The sequence below is a fragment of the Bombus huntii genome, unplaced genomic scaffold (assembly GCF_024542735.1).
Source record: "Bombus huntii isolate Logan2020A unplaced genomic scaffold, iyBomHunt1.1 ctg00000074.1, whole genome shotgun sequence".
In the NCBI taxonomy this organism is placed as follows: domain Eukaryota; kingdom Metazoa; phylum Arthropoda; class Insecta; order Hymenoptera; family Apidae; genus Bombus; species Bombus huntii.
In genome coordinates this window covers 72,289-93,611 of record NW_026099332.1, presented here as the reverse complement: position 1 = coordinate 93,611, position 21,323 = coordinate 72,289, and the positions used below count along the sequence as shown (strand labels likewise).

Sequence of the window (21,323 nt, the reverse complement as noted above, 5' to 3'; positions counted from 1 at the left end):
TTCGTTTTATAAAGAAATGACAGATGCACAACATATTTTGTTTTATGTTATTCTATATTATTTTACATTAAATTGGAAAAAGGTGGATCACACGTAATTCAATAAAATAATATAAAACGAAAAATGTTGTACATCTATTACTATCTTATAAAACGAAAAAAACTTTTAAAACAACCTAATATTTCTCTACTACGACGCTTTTACAGTGCTAAAATATCTGATAAAAATGTTAAGAAATTCTAATATTGATTTAAGCGTATCGATTTATCTGCTCTTCATATTTAATCAAACAGAAATTGTTAATTATGATTTCCACTTAAAAGCGGATTGCATATTATGAGGATAAATTATCAAATTCATCTCTAATATAGACATTAGAGAATCATTCATAGCCGCAATCCTGTTTACCGCTAACATTCCTGGTACTCAATAATTCATTAGGTGACTGCTTTAGCCGCACAGAATACACCTACAAATAATTAATCGCGATTAATATTCCATCGACTTTTGAAAATCCCTCATGTGATCTATTTCATGCGATGAGAATACGTATAAATTGAGATTGCGATCGACCATCCTCAGTCGGATAAATCGAGTGATTCAAATTATAACACAAAAAAAAGTTAAAACTAGTTATATTATCTTATTCAATTTTTATGTATTATTTGGCGGAAGAAACTTTGGTAATTGGTAAGTAAAGTTCACCTCCTTAATGTTAATGATTTTAATATGTTATTAAGCTCAAAGTTCTAAGGAATTTTCTATATATACATATACATATACATAACTGTATGCGTATATGTATAATATACGTATAACAACCAAAGTTCAGCTCTCAAGTGTACGCAAAACTTTTATGTTCATTTTACGCTCTACCAGTATGTTTCATGAATTTGTTTGCTAACAGTATCGAAATAAATAACAAGCAGAGGACGAGCTATTCATGAATTGTTTTGCCAGCGTGTACGCTCCCAATATTTTCTATTTGAGAAAACATACTTGTTGCTATTGCAACTACAAATATTTTTACAGTCGACGCTTTTGCCGTGAATCATTGGCTAACATGTAAAATCGAGAAAAAACATGGTTTATTGTGATGGAAATGTGGAAAACCGCAAAACCGATATAGAAGGGAAAATAAAGGAAAGGAAGATAGATAAGTAGAAGCTTGGGGTCAAGTTTAATTCACTGAAACCGAGCTGCTTGTATTATCACAAAACAAAATTGCCAGTACGTCATTTCCGTACTCTCGTCCTCGCGAAAATGGTTTCGCTTGTTAAGGAAAAACGAAGAGACAGGGAAGAGAGGAAAAAGCAGACGGAGAGCGCTTTTAAAAAGCTGGCGAACCGTGTGTTACCACAACGAGACACGCGATGCTATTTGTCGCTTTAAATTGTGCCGCAACTCGTTTTTGAGATCTTTGCCAGGGGCGCGTTAAAACATGCTGAAAATATATTTCTGGCTTTTCTGGGGTTTAACTGAAATATGACAAATAACGTTGTAAAACATATGTACTTATGACTTACAGAGTAATTGAGTGTACAAAATATATAGTATACAAAATAGCCAGCGATTTAGGGCTTTAAAAGATCAAAAGGAAAGAAAAGAAAAGAAAAGAAGAAAGATAATATGTTGTGGCAGTCTAAGTCGATCTAAGAAAATAGATAAAGGGAGGGAGGGGCAAAGCTAGTTAATCTGGAAAGAATCCAAGCGTCAATTTCAAGCATTTACAGAGAATCAAGCGGGCTGGTTAAAGTCGTGAGTTGAGCAATTATCCCGCGTTAGGTTCAATCAGGTTAGTCCCACGCGAAATTGATCCAACCATGCGAAAACGAGTGTATTCTGATTTCTGTCGCAGATACTTCTGGCTAGTGCAGTACCTACACGGTGGTTGTTGAAATAGCCGCTTCTCATCTATTTTCCGCAGCACGGACATCATCCTTTGATCCCTTACGACTAACGAAGTTTTCGAAGATGTACGGCAGTTTGAGATTCTACTTGAAAATGATCATGATTGCGGTCTGTGTGCCGTGTGCTCTTCTTTCTGTCCTTCCGTTAAAAACTGGTAAGTTGATACTGATTAATTATGCCATCGAAACCATATATAATGGCTACAAAAATGCCGCTAATATAATATTCCTTCTTTCTTGTATCTTCTTTCTTGTATCTTCTTTCTTGTATATATATCTTGTATATATATCTTTCTTATATATATATATATATATATATATATATATATGACTGATATGAATTTCTTTCGGTCTCGAATGCGTTAAAAGAGAGCGCAAAGAAGTCGAAATTACTTATTGTAATTAGTAAAACGACCTGAGAGGCAGACAGATACAAGAAAGAAGGAATATTATATTAGCGGCATTTTTGTAGCCATTATATAGGGTTTCGATCGCATAATTAATCAGTATCAACTTACCAGTCTTTAACGGAAGGACAAAAAGAAGAGCAGACGACACACAGACCGCAATCATGATCATTTTCAAGTAGAATCTCAAACTGCCGTACATCTTAGAAAACTTCGTTAGTCGTAAGGGATCAAAGGATAATGTCCGCGCTAGGGAAAATAGATGAGAAGCGGCTATTTCAACAACCACCGTGTAGGTACTGCACTAGCCAGAAGTATCTGCGACAGAAATCAGAATACACTCGTTTTCGCATGGTTGGATCAATTTCGCGTGGGACTAACCTGATTGAACCTAACGCGGGATAATTGCTCAACTCACGACTTTAACCAGCCCGCTTGATTCTCTGTAAATGCTTGAAATTGACGCTTGGATTCTTTCCAGATTAACTAGCTTTGCCCCTCCCTCCCTTTATCTATTTTCTTAGATCGACTTAGACTGCCACAATATATTATCTTTCTTCTTTTCTTTCCTTTTCTTTCCTTTTGATCTTTTAAAGCCCTAAATCGCTGGCTATTTTGTATACTATATATTTTGTACACTCAATTACTCTGTAAGTCATAAGTACATATGTTTTACAACGTTATTTGTCATATTTCAGTTAAACCCCAGAAAAGCCAGAAATATATTTTCAGCATGTTTTAACGCGCCCCTGGCAAAGATCTCAAAAACGAGTTGCGGCACAATTTAAAGCGACAAATAGCATCGCGTGTCTCGTTGTGGTAACACACGGTTCGCCAGTTTTTTTTTTTTTTTTTTTTTTTTTTTTTTTTGATATCGGTGACTGCCATATTCTCTTGAGTTTCCAAATCGTAAAGAATCTTTCCCCAGGGATTGGTCAACTGTGTATGTCCCCATGCGACGTAACTTGCTTAAGGAACACGAGCCGGTGATATGCAGGCAACGTATAATTGATTATCATTCGCTCTGAAACGCTGAAGTAATGACCAGTGCAGTGGTCCAGTGGTCATATTGAATGCCGCTGGATATATCAGCATTTGGCAACCTAACCCAGAGAAGCAGGAAATATGAAGCTACCGAATACCAATTAACTTCGTAGTTGCACGGTTCACATTCCATCATTTCTGAATATGCGAGGACAGTCCTCTTATTGTGCTTTTAATTCTTTTATTTGTTTCATTTTCAGCAAATATACTGGTTTTTTTAAATTAAGCTTCTGTTTATACAGAGTTACAGATTATATTAATTTTATATAGAATATATTTAAGAAAGATATTTAATTTTTTGCTAGTTAAGTATTGATCGATTAAGTTACTGTACCTTTGTTCCGATAAATGCGTGCCATTTCCTCGAATCTAATATCATAGCAAATGCCAATACCTATTTTGCAGCCCTTCACATCGAACGTCGTTAGGGAGTTACCAGGACTGAGTGAATCACTCTCTCGAAAAGTAATCTTATTAGGAATGTCGATGTCGAATAGATGTACCTAATAACATAAAAATGTAGTCGCTAATTCTATTGCTGCAACTTTTGTAATTTAATATCAAAGTTACCAACTCCTAAACTTTAATTATTTTTTATTTAATAACTGACAGCGTTTTTATCACTTTCTTTTATTAAAAAATCTTATCATTTAATAATGTTTAAAAAGGAGAAAAAATAAGTATAATAATATTTTAAGTATTTGAAAAATTTATACAACACAAACACATTACAACAAAAATGGGCGTTTCCCGTATCATAACGTATTTTATAAACCGTAAATTATAGAATTGGTTATAGTATACGTATGTACATATGTATATTCCTAAATTATTCCTAGATAGAGTCACTTTCTTCGCCCCAATATTTTCAAATTCAAAGCCATAAAGGAATATATTACTTACCTTTCGGTGTTTTGCTATCAAAGTTCCATCGGGACCCCAAATAGTACAGGTATTGTACAATTTATCGCCCTCTATTTCAGGCATCGTACCACCAACTACATAGATGTTGTTTTCTTTAGCTGCGTTCGATGAAGCAACGCTCGTTTCACCATCAGGAATACTCTCGGCGTATTTTGGAAAGTACTCTGCGTTGCAATATTTCAATTAATGAAATGTCTTTTGTTCCAACCATAAATTAAATTGAAATGTTTGTCAGTTTTTTATTTTTTAAATTATTAAAATAACTAAGTTTTATATTTCGACTTAATTAAATATGCAATTACTTAGCTAATAGTATATATAATAAATTGTTTCTACAGGTTCAAAATGAAAAATGAATATTTAGAAATATTTAATTACGACAATGCTATTTGTGTTAGCATCAGTGGCTTGTTACTCAACGACTTTGCTAGTACTTTTTGAAACATAAAGTTAGTTTTCAATTAACACTTATACTAGAGGCGGAATTATAAATGCAAAATAATTGATAATACTAATTTATAAGTACCTAATTATTAGTATCTTAAAAAATATATTTATACAAAAATCACGATAATCATGAAAATGGGGAAATCCTATATTCTCGAATCAATTCACAATTTATTTTGTATATTAATTAGATTCCGCGCTCATCAGTACGTACTCACTGGCGAGATCGAGAAAATGTATCGGCAATTCCTCGTACGACCAGAGGATCGGAAATATCAAAGGATATTATGGCGCAGCGCGAGTGGAGAAACAGAAACATATGAGCTTAACACCGTAATACTCTTATCATAGAAATAGAAGCAGTCCTCAATTCCCGCCCGCTAACTCCTATCTCCACCGATCCAAATGATCTCCTAGCCCTCACTCCCGGACATTTCCTCATTGGCGATTCATTAATGTGCTTACGTGATCGAGATTTCAGAGACATTCCATCGAACCGACTCTCCAAATGGCAGCATATCCAACAGCTTAAACAACATTTTTGGAACCGCTGGCATAAGGAGTATTTGAACGAGCTAACCAACCGCAATAAATGGAGCAAGGGTGGACACAGCATCCAAAAGGGCACAATCGTCATCCTCAGAGAGGACAACGTTCCCTCCATGCATTGGCCTCTGGGCCGAGTTCATCCAGGCGCCGATGGTGTTGTCACGTAAAATAACAAAATAAAAAAGGAATTTGAGGTAAAAAATAAAAAAAAGAAAACTTTATTTTTTTTCTAACATCAATACACTTTACAATCTACTTCCGAACTCTGGGCGTGACTTTTTAAGACTGACTCTTATGATTTTACTTTCGATCGGATCCGATTACTTTCTTTTGTCATCCCTCAACATCCCCACCGTCCATGCATTTGCTAGGCGTCCGCGACCGTTGCCACGTGCTCTTTCTTCTAGAACCTTCGGTGGAAGGACCGTTGGGATGTTGATGGTTCATTAGGCACTTCAGCGATATACATTGTCGCCGAGTGCTTTATCTCTATCGTCAGTCCGTCGGATTTGAAGTATGCCGGTCGTGACAGTGTCATCCGGACAGCTACAGTTCAGACGGCAAAAAGCATTTTGGATCGGGGCGTCAAAAGGCTTGTCCCACTGCCAATTCAACCCGATCTCGAGAAACCCGAACAACTAGCCACCGAGACGAAATAAGATGGGAACTTCAACCACACCTCGCTAGTTTGATCGGTACCCTCTCAACGGGGGGAGAATGTTACGCCATGCGGCTTACCATAGGTCATATTCTTAACTATCGATCGCGGCACTATAATGTCGCAGACGGACCGTCGCGTCTGCCCGGCAAACAAACATTGTAGTGGCAAGCGCATGATTCATTAAGCAGGGCGACTTCCAGAAACGTCGACTCGTGGTCGTTATTTTACCTCGCGTAAAAGAATGTGGCGTGATCCGAACGTAGTGGGGGTCGCCTTCCAGAAAAAACGAAAAAAATCGAAAGGCGTTCAGAACTTTTCGAGAAGTCGAACCGTCAACACAGGTGGTATGTCGCGCATTACTTATCAACCAAAACGCAGTTACATTTTTTTTGTTCCATTTATATCTTTCTAGTTAATAAGTTGTTGAAATAAACATTAATTTATTTGTGTTAATTCTGTGGAATTTCATTGAACTACCCTTATTATCATAATCGAAATAAGGGGATCGATCAGTTCGTGGCGTCGATTATTTAATCGTAACGGGAACTTACAACTCTCGTTGACGTGCTATCTCGCGATCGCGTCTCTCCGCGAACGGTCGAAACAAAATGATTCACTAAAAACTGTCCTGAATTCCTAAGAATTTATTTACCGAAAAACTGACAAAGTGTTTATTTAAAAAATGAGGTTGAAGGTAGTCCTTTTCTTTCATTTCATTCATTTTCATTTTCTTTCTTAAGTATGGCTAACACAATATCTAATCAATTAAAATTTTATATTTTCACGTGAAAAGTTTCTTTAGATAATTATTATCAACATGATGACTAACTCTTACGGATTAATACGTGTCTGTAGGGCAATCCGGTGGACTGGATCGGCTTTTTACTTCGAAAGTTGAGTAATCGGTGTCGCTTTCTTACGCATCTTTGAACTGTATAAATGTTTTAAAATTGTTTGATCCAGAATGTACCACACCGGACAATCAAGAAGGCAGGTGCCTTGACTACAGAAAATGTAAACCTCTGCAAGAAATATGGCAGATACAGTACCGTACAGCCACCGATTTTTATAGACGATCAGTGTGCAGATACCAGGGCAATGTTACGATCGTTTGCTGTCCGAACGATCCAAACAAAGAGAAGAGAGAAATTTTAATAAAAACTGTGTATAAGTATAAGGCTTTGCGACCACCATACTGTGGTTTTAGCAACGTCTCTCATACCAGGGTGGTCGATGGTAAACCAGCTGAACTTGGTACGTTTTATGTCTTTCTTTCCGATTAATAATAAGCCATTTACTGCAAAGAATGAACTTTAAAGGCATTAAACAGCACATCAATGTACATTTCAATTAGACTAAATAATAATGCTATGATTTTATCGGTAGTAACTTTACTTATTAACTTGAATTATTTCTTTCTTTTACTTCATGTTAGGAAGAGTATCTTTTTGCTTGAAATAAAAAATTGATATAGGAGTAATAATATGGATAGAGATCAAAAACTGTTAGGGCAGAAATTACACGTTTGAACTTTATAGTTCAGTATAGTTCAAATAGAAATTATATAGAATTATTTAATAATTTGTATTCCACTGGAATAAAAATTTAATTTCTGTCTTTATCAAATCTCTATTTCAGAGTATTTGTACGTATGTACTTATCGTCTGCTGTATGATCGAATATCGAATAGGTAATAATCGTTGTTACCCGTTATGTGAGAAAAAATTATGTATATTCACAACTATGACTATTGCATTTTAGGCGCTTGGCCATGGATCGTTGCATTAGGTTTTCGTAATCCCCGAAACCCAGACAAACCACTATGGAAGTGCGGAGGTTCCCTGATATCGGCTAGGCATGTTTTGACCGCAGCACATTGTGCACATATGGATGGAATAGAAAACATACACAATCATAATATTGTCATTCTTAGATTGGTGGAGGAGGTGCCATTTTCGAGTAAGTCCTCAAATATATATATATATATATGCTATTGAGTATTACTGAAGTATCATATCCTGAAATTTCTTACTGTACACATATATTGTGTCATAAAGCGTGTATAATTCTTTCTCATACTTTTGGTCATTCGTTTCCTGCATTTTCATTTATTTTTTTATTTTTCAGGGTACGTATATCCCATTTGTACGAAAGAGCCCCTACGAAAGAGCAACTTCGTCGGCTATAACCCCCTTGTTGCTGGATCGGGAGCATTAAGATATAGTAAGTGATATCAATTTTATAATAAAATTAAATAGTTCCAGTCTTAAATATCTTTCTTATTTTCTTCGTAGGACGACCACGACGTAATGCATTAATGGAAGTACAAATGCCAGTGATTAAGAACGCCGAATGCAAAATAGCTTATTCCAAATTTCCTAATGCACCTGATATCACTGATGGTATAATATGCGCCGAACATGCTCAGGGTGGAGAGGATTCTTGTACGGTAATTAAGTTACAGAGTTACTACAAACTATACGGTATCTGAAGACACGTCGATTCGAATTAACATCAAATCGACGTCTTAAACATTAAAAATAATAGATAAACACAATTTAATAGTTTTGCCCACTTCTCACACCTCGTTATGGTATTTAATCTAATTTCCTTCTAATCTTAGTTTTGCTCAAAATACATATAACATGTACGTTATAAATTGGAGTATTTCAATACACAAATCAATAGAAGATTATTACTGTATATAAGTATAATTTCAATACAATTCGATCGATATATTTCAGTATCTTTGATTAAAAATTTAACGATCCTTTCAGGCTGACCGCGGCGGACCACTGCTGATACAACATGAATTAACCTCGTATTTAATAGGTATTGTGTCTTATGCTTATAAGTGCGGCACAGCTGGGTATCCCAGCGTTTACACTAGGGTCACATCGTACCTTGACTTCATTCTCCAAGCGATGCAATAATATGATATTACTGTTCCATAAATATCATTGTGTAAAAAACGTAAAGTTGGATTTTCTTATTGTGGAGATAAGAAACAGCTCAAATTTACATTGTTTTGTACGTTACAAATTATAGGCTTAAAATGTACGAAATGTAACTTTGAAACGACACTAATTTTTTACGCACGATAAACCTCCACGACTTAGGTATGTAAAGATGATAAACGTATATTAATTCTATAAATTTGGTAATAATAAACCAACTTTCTGAGAAGTTCTGTAAATTTCGTTTCTGTTGTATCAAGAGAATAATGGAATATTCCACTTAGATCGTATACTTCTTGTACGTACGTACAAAATTTTCCGGCTAATCTAAAACACTTCATAAGATAGAGAGCTTCTGGAAATTCGGACACAGAGAGTGCATAAAATACAAGATAAGTCTCGTGCCTTTCAAAATTATTTTTTATTCGCTAAAAACGTCCTGTGTACTCATGCAATCACATGCAACCTCGAAACTTCACTTATTTTTTATCACTTTCCAATTCAATACACAGTTTCAGCATTTTTGACTATATGTAAGAGAAATTTCCATTCAGCCAAAGGTGTACTTACAGATTATAGATTCCTATACGACTCTCAGTAAAAATTTATCCGCACTCCAGATAGTTAAAACTTCTGTCGACCGTATTGATCCATCTGCACTCTTCGTATGACGTCAATATCTGTTCAGTGCTGCTGCGCAGGTTTCTTTGTGTTACGTCAATTCGTTTGTGACCGTTGCGCGAGTAATGGCGCTTTGCAATGGTGATTTGCAGGAAAACAGTGCAGGATGCTGTGATTCGTTTCTTGTGGTCGGAGGTTATGTTTGATGCCTATATTTATCAAAGATTTAATGCACATTATGGAGAAAGTGTTTTGTCACGAAGTGTGTTTGAATGGGCACAAAAGTTCAAAGAAGATCGCACGAGTGTTATGAAAAAACAGCTGGACGCCCGTCCACATCCACGATGACAACATTGAACGTGCTCATGAACTTATGCTCTATGGAATAGACGAGTGACACTGGATAATGTGGCAAATCATTTGCAAATCAGCCACGGCTCTGCTTATGCAATAGTGCACGACAGATTTGGATTTTAAAAAGTTTGTGCGAGATGGATGCCGAAAAAGCTGATGAAAAGGTGAAGACGACGATGCATTCGTGGTTCGCAGCTCAGCCCAAAACATTTTTTAATGAGAAAATATAAAGGTCCTTCGGCAAATGGACAAAGTGTATACAGAAATCGAGTGATTATGTCAAAAAATGATGTATGTCTTTTTTGACAATTGCTTAAAATAAATTCTACACCGACAGAGCGGGTAACTTTTTACTCACCCTCGTAAGACACTTAAATTTCCAATCTATTATGATGAATAAAAGAGCTTACACTATTAAATCTAATTGTATTTTGTTGCATGAGAGTACACGTGTATGTGATGTACATTACCTTTATATCCCCTTGAACGCTTCAATATTGCGCATATATACTATATTTTGTACAGCTTCTATAAAATTTCGTATGTTTGTTTAGGCTGTTAATCTAGAGGCTGGAGTACAAAGAAGTGGCACAATGATGTGGGCTGATGACATTTATAATTATCAAGGAATCACCCCTACATTCGCTCAGGTATATATCGTTGACTATAACGTATTTAACATATATGATTGTTAGAATATTAATAATTAATTTTTAATTCTATCAGAATTTTAATGAAACTGTCCCTTGGGAAGGAAGAACTGATACCTTGATATCACGGTTTGTACATCCTATATATACGACAAATTTTAGAACATTATATAACGAAGAACCAGATCGTCGTGGCCATGTGATGTGAATAAAAGGACTTGAATTTGATGATATTTTTATAATGTTAGATAACATAACTAAGTATCTTCACAGTAAGATAGGATGACATGGTTTACATGATCTTAATGTTGTTCACTCGAGTGATGATATTATAAGGAAAAGCGTAATATCACAGGTAGGATGATTCATAATTTAGAACTACTAACTCATGTATGTATTAAAAATTAAAGAAATATATTAAATTTTATAGGATATTTATGTTTAGTAACCAGTAATTCAGAGATTGGTATTCATGGTTACTATAACGAGGCTGTAGAAACGCACCCTTTCTTCTTTGCAAATGGTCCTGTATTTATGTCTAAGCCGAAACTGGAACCTCTGAATAATTTAGATTTATTCTTGTTATTTTCTAAAATACTTATCTACAGTATACCATAAGGAATGATACCGTATCGCACCTAATCAAGTGCCTTAAGAAACATCAACAGGATATCACAGTAAGTAATCCCTTATCGACAGATATGTAAGTAAAAGTTATGTGTCATTGTTATACACAATTATGTGTTAGTGTTATACACAGTTATTTATCATTTTCTATTAATTCAGTTGTAGCCACTACAATATCTATGACACTGGTAGTAATTATAAGAACAATAATGATGTTCTATAAGAGGAAATGATGATTAGGAACAAAAACTTACAGGTAAGTCAAAGTATATGTTATTTGCCATTTGAAAAGAAAGTTACTAACTTGGAATTTTTTGATAAATAATAATTGTGCAAAATATATTGGATTTCAAATTTGTCAAAAATTGAAATTTAAGAAGCATTGTAATAATATAACATTAATATTTTGATTTTTCAGGAGATATCATGCGGTGGATGGATAATATGTAAAAAATATTATATAAGAAGTAGCATCATGACAAAGAATATATAAAGACAGTTTCATTTTTTATAAATAAAAATTTGTTGTTCCAGATTTTGAAATACAGTGAAACGTTTAATTAGTATCTTAATATCTTTAAATAATTATTATTTTAGAATCAATTGTAATTGTATCATACGTACTTTTGAATTCGTGCAAGAACATATGTAATTTTGAAGTAGTTATTATTAGGAAACTGTTAGACGCGAACAGTATGCGAAAAGTTAGTATGCAGTGTAATAATTATCAATCAAAACACAAGAATTAAATTCTTGAGGAAAAAATTTCCGGAATTTCTTATTTACATGATTATAAAGAAATCCATAATAAAAAGGAGCTGTTTTCTAATACTTCTCTTCCTTGTAATGCCTACGTTAATAATAACGAGGTTCGACTTTTTGTTTTTAGAGGGATACTGGAAAATTTGAAAGTACAGTACCATTGGGAAGAAAATCACGATATTGAAAACGATATTTGCAAGTAAATTTCCAAAAAATCTGTTTTCAAATTTTCGCTTTCTATTTCACATTAAAAGAAAGGGAGGGCTGCCTTCTTTTTCTGCAAGACAAAACAAACATTCTGAATCTCGTATCAATGAATGATGTCAATAAGTTATTTTTCTTTTCAGATTGAACAATATTCCAGATTTATTCATAATTTCATACTACGCGAAGAATAGACTTTCATAGGTATATAAAGGAAATATTAAGTATAGGAAAACTCTTTTTCGTTGTAGGTGACATATGCTTCACGGTTGAACACATGTATTTTTGAACACATATAAATGAAAAAGTACTCTTATGGAGAAAAAGAATTGATACCTTCGATTGACATTAGATAATGTATATAAACTTATGAACAATCACTATCACTATCAGTTTGTATTTTAGGTGCACACGCAGATTTGTTGGAGTTCTTATAAAATGTACTTCCTGTACGAACGTTTTATTCTTCCAAATTTTACGATACTATGTCTCATATGATAACTATATGGATTAAACGTAATATAAATGATCCGAAAATAGACTCGAACGACATTAATTGTCTTTCTATTTATACCAATATCGAAAATACAAGTAAAGCTGGAGCAATAGTATGCAAGAATGGACTATTTATTATTTTAAACCAAATCATAGCATATTCAGAATGCACAATATTATCATGAAATGTAAATGAATCAGTTGTAAACGAACGATTTTACTGTAAAATCATTGCCACCTTTTTTTCATCTGAAATATAGCAGCAATGAGTACATTCTTTTAATATATAATAAAACGAGATATCTTTATAAAGTTACATATGTCATCACTGGTAACTGTTATCTCGTATGACGCCAAATATACCGTTAGTATGGAATGATATTTTTATGAAGATATACTTTAATGATAGATTTTATGAATGAAACGTTATATAAGAAAAATTATCTCTTGTTATTCTATGAAGTGTAGTAGCTAATGAAGATTAATTTTACGAAGTATTAGGGCAAAAGAGAATTAAAAAATTAAAAAGATCTAAATAAGATTGTTCGTGTGGCTTAATTATCTCAATTCTGGTACACCACTTGTTACATTCTAACTACTTAGCGCTAAACAATAACTTGCAAATATTAAAGATATTAACACCTTAATATTAACACCTAAAGGTTTTCAGGAAATTTTATAATATTTGATTATTGTATATCTAGTCATTGATTGATAAAATTTCTTGTATAAGCATAGATCGAGGTTGACGTCATACGCAGATTGCATTACAGGTATCGTTTTAATTTATTTTATGGCTAGAATCATTTGAATATTATACGAATAATTATTTCCATTCGAACGATTAATAAATCACGTACCTATAAAAGATATATTATGAAAAAGACGTGACGAAACAAAAAAATATTGGAAATTCCGTTGTCATTAGATCAATTATTTTTGCAATGATTTTTATTTCCATGTAATTACATATGAAATGGGTAATTCATTAACATCTCCTCGAATCGAATATAATTCGTTACACTTCACAACGATTCAAATAATGGACGGGAAATATATAATAACTTTCCTGTCCTTGCGTTAAAATAGTACTGTACAAATCAGATGATACAGGAAATATCCAAAAAACCCAATTACATCCACATTGCATGACAGCACACTTGCAATGGATTTTTGTGATTTCAATGTCACAGACAATGACACAACTAATCAGAACACGTTCGAGGCTATAGACATTGAAATTACCGCGTGTTTAATACGTTTAAAGCATAAATCTAAATTTCACGCGATTATTTCTTTGTACATTGTGAAACTCTTAAATTATCTTAATCGAATAAATAATCCTAATGTAATAAAACATCTTGAAATAGACCTAGATATCTGAAACAGAAACTCGAAGGATAAGAAATCCTAAAAGGTACTAATCCTAAAATAACAAACTCCTAAATAATAAACAAGTGATAAAACCTGTTATAAATAATAAACCTTACCTGGAATAATCAAATCCTAACTAATCGAAAATAAAATAAGGCAAGCAATTCTTAATCTTTCAAGTAATTTTTCCGAAAACACAGAAAGATAGAGAAATTAAAAAGACGCAGCACAAATTGCAGCACAATGAAAGTTTCGGAGCGATGAATACGATCGTATTAAACTAAATAATTTTCAAAAGTGAAATTACACTGAAACGTATATCGATGATATTTGTCATTTCTACGATCTGTTTCGCTTGATCGTGCTTCTTTTCTGATGTAAATTCAATTTATAATACGAACTAAGTTTCCTTTATTATTATTAGTCCTGCGTCTTTTTAATTCGTCACTTCTTTTATTTCAGAACAATGACGGGCTCCAAGATGCTGTTCGGATGTTTGGCGTTAATTGCTTTTCTGCATCCATTAGTTCACGTTTGTACTTCGAGTAGTACAGCTCAAGGTTTGTACTTCGAGTTGTCTTTTTCCATGCACTTCAAATTCCAATACGATCTGGTCACGTGGCCTTCGTACAATTTCGAAATTTTACCTGTTTGGTAATCGTCAATGAAAAAAGAAGTTATGCGTGACCTCAACACATTGAAACAATTTTTATGATTTTTTATTTGCCGGTTGGTCAGCAAGTTAATGGAAAAATTTCACTTAACTATTCGCGTTAATTTCTTCGGTTTAACTTTTGGGAAATGCTTCGTTAGCTTCGGGAATATTCCAACGATTCGTTTTACGTACAAAATAAGCATGATAAATATTACATCACGGTAATGAAAACTATTGGCGTAATACCTAAGATAAAGATGCAGAGACAGTCTTAGAATTTCTAATGACACCTTTATAGATTTCTCGTTTAAAATCGCTACTACATTTGAATCACTTTTACCTAACGGTGTTACATAGTCTTATTGGAAATTTGTCAAATTCCTTAAAATGATCACTGAAAATTTTCCTAAATTTCCAAGAATTTATTTATCACGAGGTAAAGAAAATGTGTATTAGAAAGATGAGATCGAAGGTTTACCATTTTTTCAATTATGGCGAACGCAATATGTAATCAATGAAAATTTTATATTTTCACGTTGAAAGTTTCTTCAGATAATTATTATCCAGATGATGACTAACTCTTACGAATTAATGCGTGTCTGTAGGATAATCCGGTAGACTTGATCCGCTTTTTATATCGAAAGTTGAGCAATCGGTGACGCGTTCTTATACACCGAACCGCGAAAAGCAAAATTTCATATGATCTCACCAATTTCGGATGTCAGTCAAATCAGTCAAATCAGTCAAATAATAAGTTCGCGTTAATATACACGTTCGATTTTTGAAAAGCTTGTTCAATTTAATAAGAGTCTTGGTAACAGGCTTATGTTTTTAGACCTAATTGGTTGTTTTCATTTACAAGTACCTCGTGTTAAAGTACTCATAAAATGACATTAAAATCAGAAAACTAATAACTGAAAGATTATCATTTTTCCTCTGTGGTAGTTTACATATAACATAATGCAACTAACATGTCACGATTAATGCAAAATAAATAAATTACTAATATAGACATTTTTTTAGTAATTTGTATAATCGTGAAACGAATTGGACTTTCTAAAGGCAAATATCAAAGGAAACATGGAATTGATGCCAAATCTATCACAAATATTATTTATACTACTTATTTGCGCAGTTTGAAGCGAATCAAATTGATGAAGGTTTCTTTGTTACATGTTAATTTACATTTTAAAAAACATAACAGGCACGCTAATTAGTTTGCTTAAGATACTTTCGAGATACCAAGTTAGACGCGTTTCCATGAAATCATATCAATTTTACGATGATATTTTTCTATCAAGCATGCAATTATAACCGTATCGTTGATTAGTGCATACAATTATCCATGTACATTCGTCTTTCCGAGTACCGCGCTTCAATATTGCTAATTTCAAATTCGTACATTAATGTTCGTAAATGCTTGAAAATGCTATATAACTGTATCAGCTTCTGTTAAAAGCATTTTATAGTAAAATCTCTATAAATTTGTAATATTTTTTAGACAATTTGAATTCATTATATTATACATCGTACATTCTAGTCATTTCTAATTAAGTTACTTTTGCGATGTTTAATTATATTTTATGTATATTCTTATAACTCTCTATGTTACGGCGCGTACGATGGTCCGTGCGCCGTCTGAAGCTTTATACTATATACTGATCTACTACATACTATATACTATAAACTGAATCCTTTGACGTAATCTTAATAGCTTGAAGGAATCTCTAACCCTGTAAGTGTTTTCGGTTTATGGATGGTCCTTAGAACAATACTTAGGTTTATTGCGCACTCTTACAAATAACGGAGAAAGCGGGTAGTTATTTTTCCAATAAACAATGTCACCCACGAGCCACGTTGGTAGGAGGCTTCCTCCTCCTATCTTCGTTCATTAACGTTGGCTATAATCAATGGGCACCCTCACTTTCCTAACGAAAAGTGTGAACAACGAATCCGCGTTCTTTGTTCAGAAAGCACACCCACACTGAGATTTCCTCTCGTGGCGGCACACGAGAACGCAAATCCCACCACTCGAAACCAACTAGTGTCGGACGACGGCAGCGCAGTGGTTAGCGCCATAGAGTACAAACGTTCGGATCCCGGGTTCAAATCCCGGCGCCTCGTACTTTTCCAAAGTCCGATGTTTCTTCCACGACATCTAAATAAGAAGGAAATACAGCAGTACTACACCCCGGCAAGCGACATCTACAGCCAGCAGCCTACAATTATCACGGATATATGAAGGAAGACGGAGAAAAAGAAGAAAAAAAGTGTGTTTCGTCCAGAGCCTGCTAGTGGACTCATCAGTAAGGCTTACCTAGCAGGCTCATACCTTAGACACAATGGAAGGAGGGGGAAACAAAGCTATGTACATGGCAGAGACATTGAAGACGGATTCCTCCCTCCCACGGCCGGACACTGTATCCAAGGCCGGTCGGATCTCCTACCCTCTCTTGCGACGTATCCCAGTGGAGCGGCCCCACTCTTAATCTAGTTTGGTGGGAAAGGTTCGCGTACACACCGTGTGTAAGAACTATTAAAAACCACATAGTGTATCGCGACTACCTTTCTACTACTTAACCCAAGTCCTATATTATCAGTCTTAGGTCCGAGGCGGCTCCTGTCACGTAAAGTTGGTACTTGGGTGGTAGTAAGAAGGCTGAGTCGTAACCCAACTACTTATTTTCCTTTATAAAATTTTATTATAAACACTTACAAAATAACACCGAACCGGAGAATAGGGGTTGTATGAGTACAGCAACTAGAAGAGGAACAAGAACTGCCCGAGCTGGGTGAAGTCTCGGTTTATATACGTTTTGGTTTTAGGATGTTGAGGGGCTAAGTGTAGGTTATGATGTAGAAAAGTGTCCGAAGGTCGGGGGTCCATATCCTATCTCTGATGTGGACGGAGGTGCGTCACAGCCTTGGTGTATTCTATGATAATAAGGTGGTGATGTGTCCAAAAGTGTCCGAAGGTCGGGTGTCGATGTATTATCACTGATGTAGGTTGAGATGTGATTGATGTCACATACCCCCCTCTTTAGATTGATTTTGGTCCTCCAAAATCTTGGTGTTTCCTCAGTATGGAGCGATGGAATTGGACTCTGACTGGTTCGACTTGTACTTGTTCTTCTTCGTCGTGGTATATGCTTTTGCTATTTCAACCTGTGAAGGTTGTTGGCTGGTTAAATTTCGACTACGATTAATAGGGATAGTTTGCTAAGTTTGACGAAATGCCGCAGTATCACGTGTTGAATCTTTTGTAGACTTTCTAACAGCCTGTGATATAGAATGAGTTAGTGGTCTTTGAGTAATGGTTTTATACTATCTTGTTGTTTCTTTATAGTTTGATTGTTATCCAGTTGTTCCTTTGATACTTGCATTTCTTTGTTTTGTTTAGCAACTTCTAAAGCCTTTTCAGCATCTACAACTGGTTCTTTTTCCATGCATGTAATTTCTTCTTCAACCAGTACAACTGTGCTTTCCTCTATAGTTCGTGTTTTTGTGTCATTTAGTAAACTTTTCAATTCAATTTCCACAGTATCTGGAGCTTTAGATACCGACTGACTGTCATCTTCTGCATTTTCAATGCCCCAATCATCAAAGATATCCTGAATGACACTTCTTTTGTTAGTTATGCGCACTTTATCTGCTTCACTTATAGATTTATTCCTTCCTTCTGTATTAGCAACATGTATAAGTACGACAATTTTATTATGAATAATTTTCTTTTCTACATTAATTTTATGTGAACTATCAAAAGATCAATCTTGCCATTTCCATTTGTTGTTTCTTGTTATTCTTTTCTTTAATATCAATGTCATCTGCAGTTTCTAGATCACTAATTACTCCTGAGGTAATAGGAGTTATAGAATCGTTTCTTGTCTTTGTATGATTTAATATGTCATAATTGTATTTCTGGCTACAATTTTCAGAAACTTCTTGAGCCACAATTTCTGTTGAAATTACTTCTATAATTGTTCCATCACTTTCTCGTGCTTAACCTATCGAATTAAATTCTTCATTTACAATTTCAGCGTTCTTCATTCCTTTTTGTTCTGCAGAAACATTTTTTTTTCTTCATTGGAATTTACAACAGTATCCTTTTCATGTACAGTTAAAACAATATTTTTTTCCGTACTTTCATTCATATCATTAATATATAGTAGTTTCTACAGTCAGTACCATTACTTCTGAACTACTATCAACTAGTTTAGACAAATCTGTGTCTGTATCCGTGAGATGCAATGTTTGGGCTTTATCATCAAAAGTTTCACCAAGTGTTTTAATTAATGCTTGACACTGAGCATTAGTAACACTAACTGTATCTATATTTAACACTGTACAAACGTTGTGTTTCTCAATGTTTTGTTCACCCTCATTTGTATTAAATATTTCAACATCGTTCGTACTTTCTTTATCTAAAGATGTGTCACCTGCATATCTTGAATGATCTCCAATCTCAGTTGTATTCTCTGCTTGCTCTTCTTGAAATTTCTCATCTTTTTTTTTTTTTTTTATATTGATCATCAATTTGTGGGTCCTTATTTATTATTTCTTGTTCTACTTCATTAATCGCAGCGTTCTTTATGCTCTCTGTCTCACTACTTTCCTTACTTTAAAAATTTTTTTTTGTTTTTATTTAAATCTGTTACATCACATTTATTTACTACTAAACCATCTTGAATTGTATTATCTGTACATTCCTGTGACTTATTTTTTTTTTTTTTTTGATTTTCTGGAATATCATGCACATTCATTATAATATCAGTCGTTGATTCTGATATTAATGAAGAAGATACATCTACTTTTATCGATGATTCTACTTTATTAATGTCACTGTGCACTTCATGTAGTTGTTCCATAGTAAAACATCAAGATTGTTACAATTACTTAAGAAGTCATGGATTGTTATTTAAATATTTACTGCACTTTTCCATCAATGTAACCCTTTATGGCAGTTTGACATTCTACAGAACACCAATGCTGTATCAGTTTATATTTTTCTTCATCATGAAGTTTTATTATATCACCTAATTCTTCCTGATGTTTTTTTTCTTTTTTTTCAATTTTCAAATAAGAGTGTGTTTTCTATGTGAATCTTTTAATTCTTGGTTCGCCTCTAGTAAGCGATTATTAACATCTTTGGAAAGTTTTTGGACGTTTTCCAGTTCTTTTCTAAGAAAATTATTTTGTTCGTTCATATCTTTTACTTTACTAAAATCCAGTTTCAATTTATTAGTTTCTTCTTCATATTTATATCCAAAATCACCCACTTTTTCATATTCACCCTTTAGTTCGTCTAGTTCACATTGAAGGGCAGATTATTTGTCCTTGTGGTTCAAGAACTACATTTTATCTCTTTTGCATCTTTAGCTCCAGCTTCACGTTCCTCCATTGAATTACTAACACATGAATTAAGTTTGGCCTTTTTTTTTTGTTCCAGCAAGTCAACTTCATATTTGTGACTTATGTTATTTCTTCTAATTTTATTGTTAGTTCTTCAATTTGTATTCCAAAAGATTGAACTCTTTTTACGTGCGTGTGTGTGTTTTTTTTTTGTAACTCGTCGAATTGCAATTCTAATTTTTGCACTTCCTCCTTCATGTCCTCTATATGCTTCTCGAACTCTTGTGTCGTCCTGTCTTTGTCGGAACATTCTACTTGAAAATCAGCGAGTTGATGCTCGGGATCGTAATTCAATTTTTGGTCGTTAGCAGTAATAAGCTCGCGTAACTTCACTTTTGAACTTGATCTTGTTTGGTCTTGATTGTGTTTTCGTGGTGCTTGTGGTGTTCTAAAAGTAATCGTCACGTTGCTTGCATTTTTAGTGCACATTGATACACTGCACTCTGCACAGGCAATGCTTTTGTTGTCATGAAATCTCTCTAACTTTTCAGTAACAAAACCTTTTATTTTATTATTTAATTTTGGATCATGCGCCCCTGGTGGAGATACATTATGTGTTCTCTTTACCTTTATTATGCACACGTTTTCCTTTTGCTCTCAATTTTTCGATCATCTTGTGCTGTTCTATATATTGTGTTCTTATGTTCTTCGCATATAAATCCTGTCGATTGACTTTATCTTTCAGTTGAGGTACATGTTTAATTCTTTACCTGTGATTATGATGAACAACCTCAGCGTATTTCCTTTCTCTCTCTCTTTTTTTTTTTTTTTTTTTTTTTATGGATTTCTTGATAATCTTTTAGAAGTTGCTCGTTATATTTGGAAAGCTTTCTCACTTCGTCTTCAGCTGTTTCCTAACGGGATTTTTCTTCTTCAAGTTTTTCTGTAATCATTTTTTCTAAACTTCTCCATTTATTCTGTTCTTCTTCGAGTAATTCATTACTTTTCGGTATCTGGCTATCTTTTCCTTTAAAACATTTAATTTTATCAGAGAGTTCTCCTATTTTCAAACTTGCTTCATTTAAGGTAACTTTATGAATTTCCGATTGATGCTTTAACATTTGATGTAAGTCTTCTATTGCTGTTTCACGTTCTTTCAACTGTTCATTAAATTCGTTGTTTAGCATATCCACTCGAGAAATTTCGAGTTCTTGAGCATCGTTTCTTCTTTTAGAAATTTGGCTTATTTTCTCTCGCCTGCTGCTACATGTTGCTGTCATTTTATCAACTTCTTTCTTCTTTTTTTTTCTTTTTTTTTTTTTTTTGAACTTAA

At 34.0% G+C, this 21,323-nt stretch overlaps 1 protein-coding gene and 1 long non-coding RNA gene across 3 annotated transcripts; one reads left to right on the top strand and one right to left on the bottom strand.

Moving 5' to 3' along the window:
* Positions 1-245: 245 nt before the first annotated feature.
* LOC126876431 (uncharacterized) lies at positions 246-2,018 on the bottom strand. The gene is made up of 2 exons (XR_007694192.1): positions 1,885-2,018; positions 246-469 (listed from the first exon to the last, which is right to left on the bottom strand). It is a non-coding gene; the product is annotated as an uncharacterized LOC126876431 (long non-coding RNA).
* Positions 2,019-5,843: 3,825 nt separating this feature from the next.
* Positions 5,844-10,835, top strand: LOC126876424 (venom serine protease Bi-VSP-like). Of its 2 annotated transcripts, XR_007694188.1 has the most exons (8): positions 5,844-6,286; positions 7,704-7,901; positions 8,070-8,165; positions 8,237-8,391; positions 8,720-9,061; positions 9,472-10,216; positions 10,429-10,524; positions 10,601-10,835. XR_007694188.1 is itself a non-coding variant. In XM_050639281.1 (5 exons), the coding sequence occupies exons 1-5, from the start codon at positions 6,184-6,186 to the stop codon at positions 8,873-8,875; spliced, it is 708 nt and encodes a 235-aa protein (XP_050495238.1). In that variant the 5' UTR covers positions 5,844-6,183; the 3' UTR covers positions 8,876-9,405. The 2 variants fall into 2 exon arrangements, 1 of the variants encoding a protein (XP_050495238.1); XM_050639281.1 differs by lacking the exons at positions 9,472-10,216; positions 10,429-10,524; positions 10,601-10,835 and having other exon boundaries at positions 8,720-9,405.
* The last annotated feature ends 10,488 nt before the right edge of the window (positions 10,836-21,323 follow it).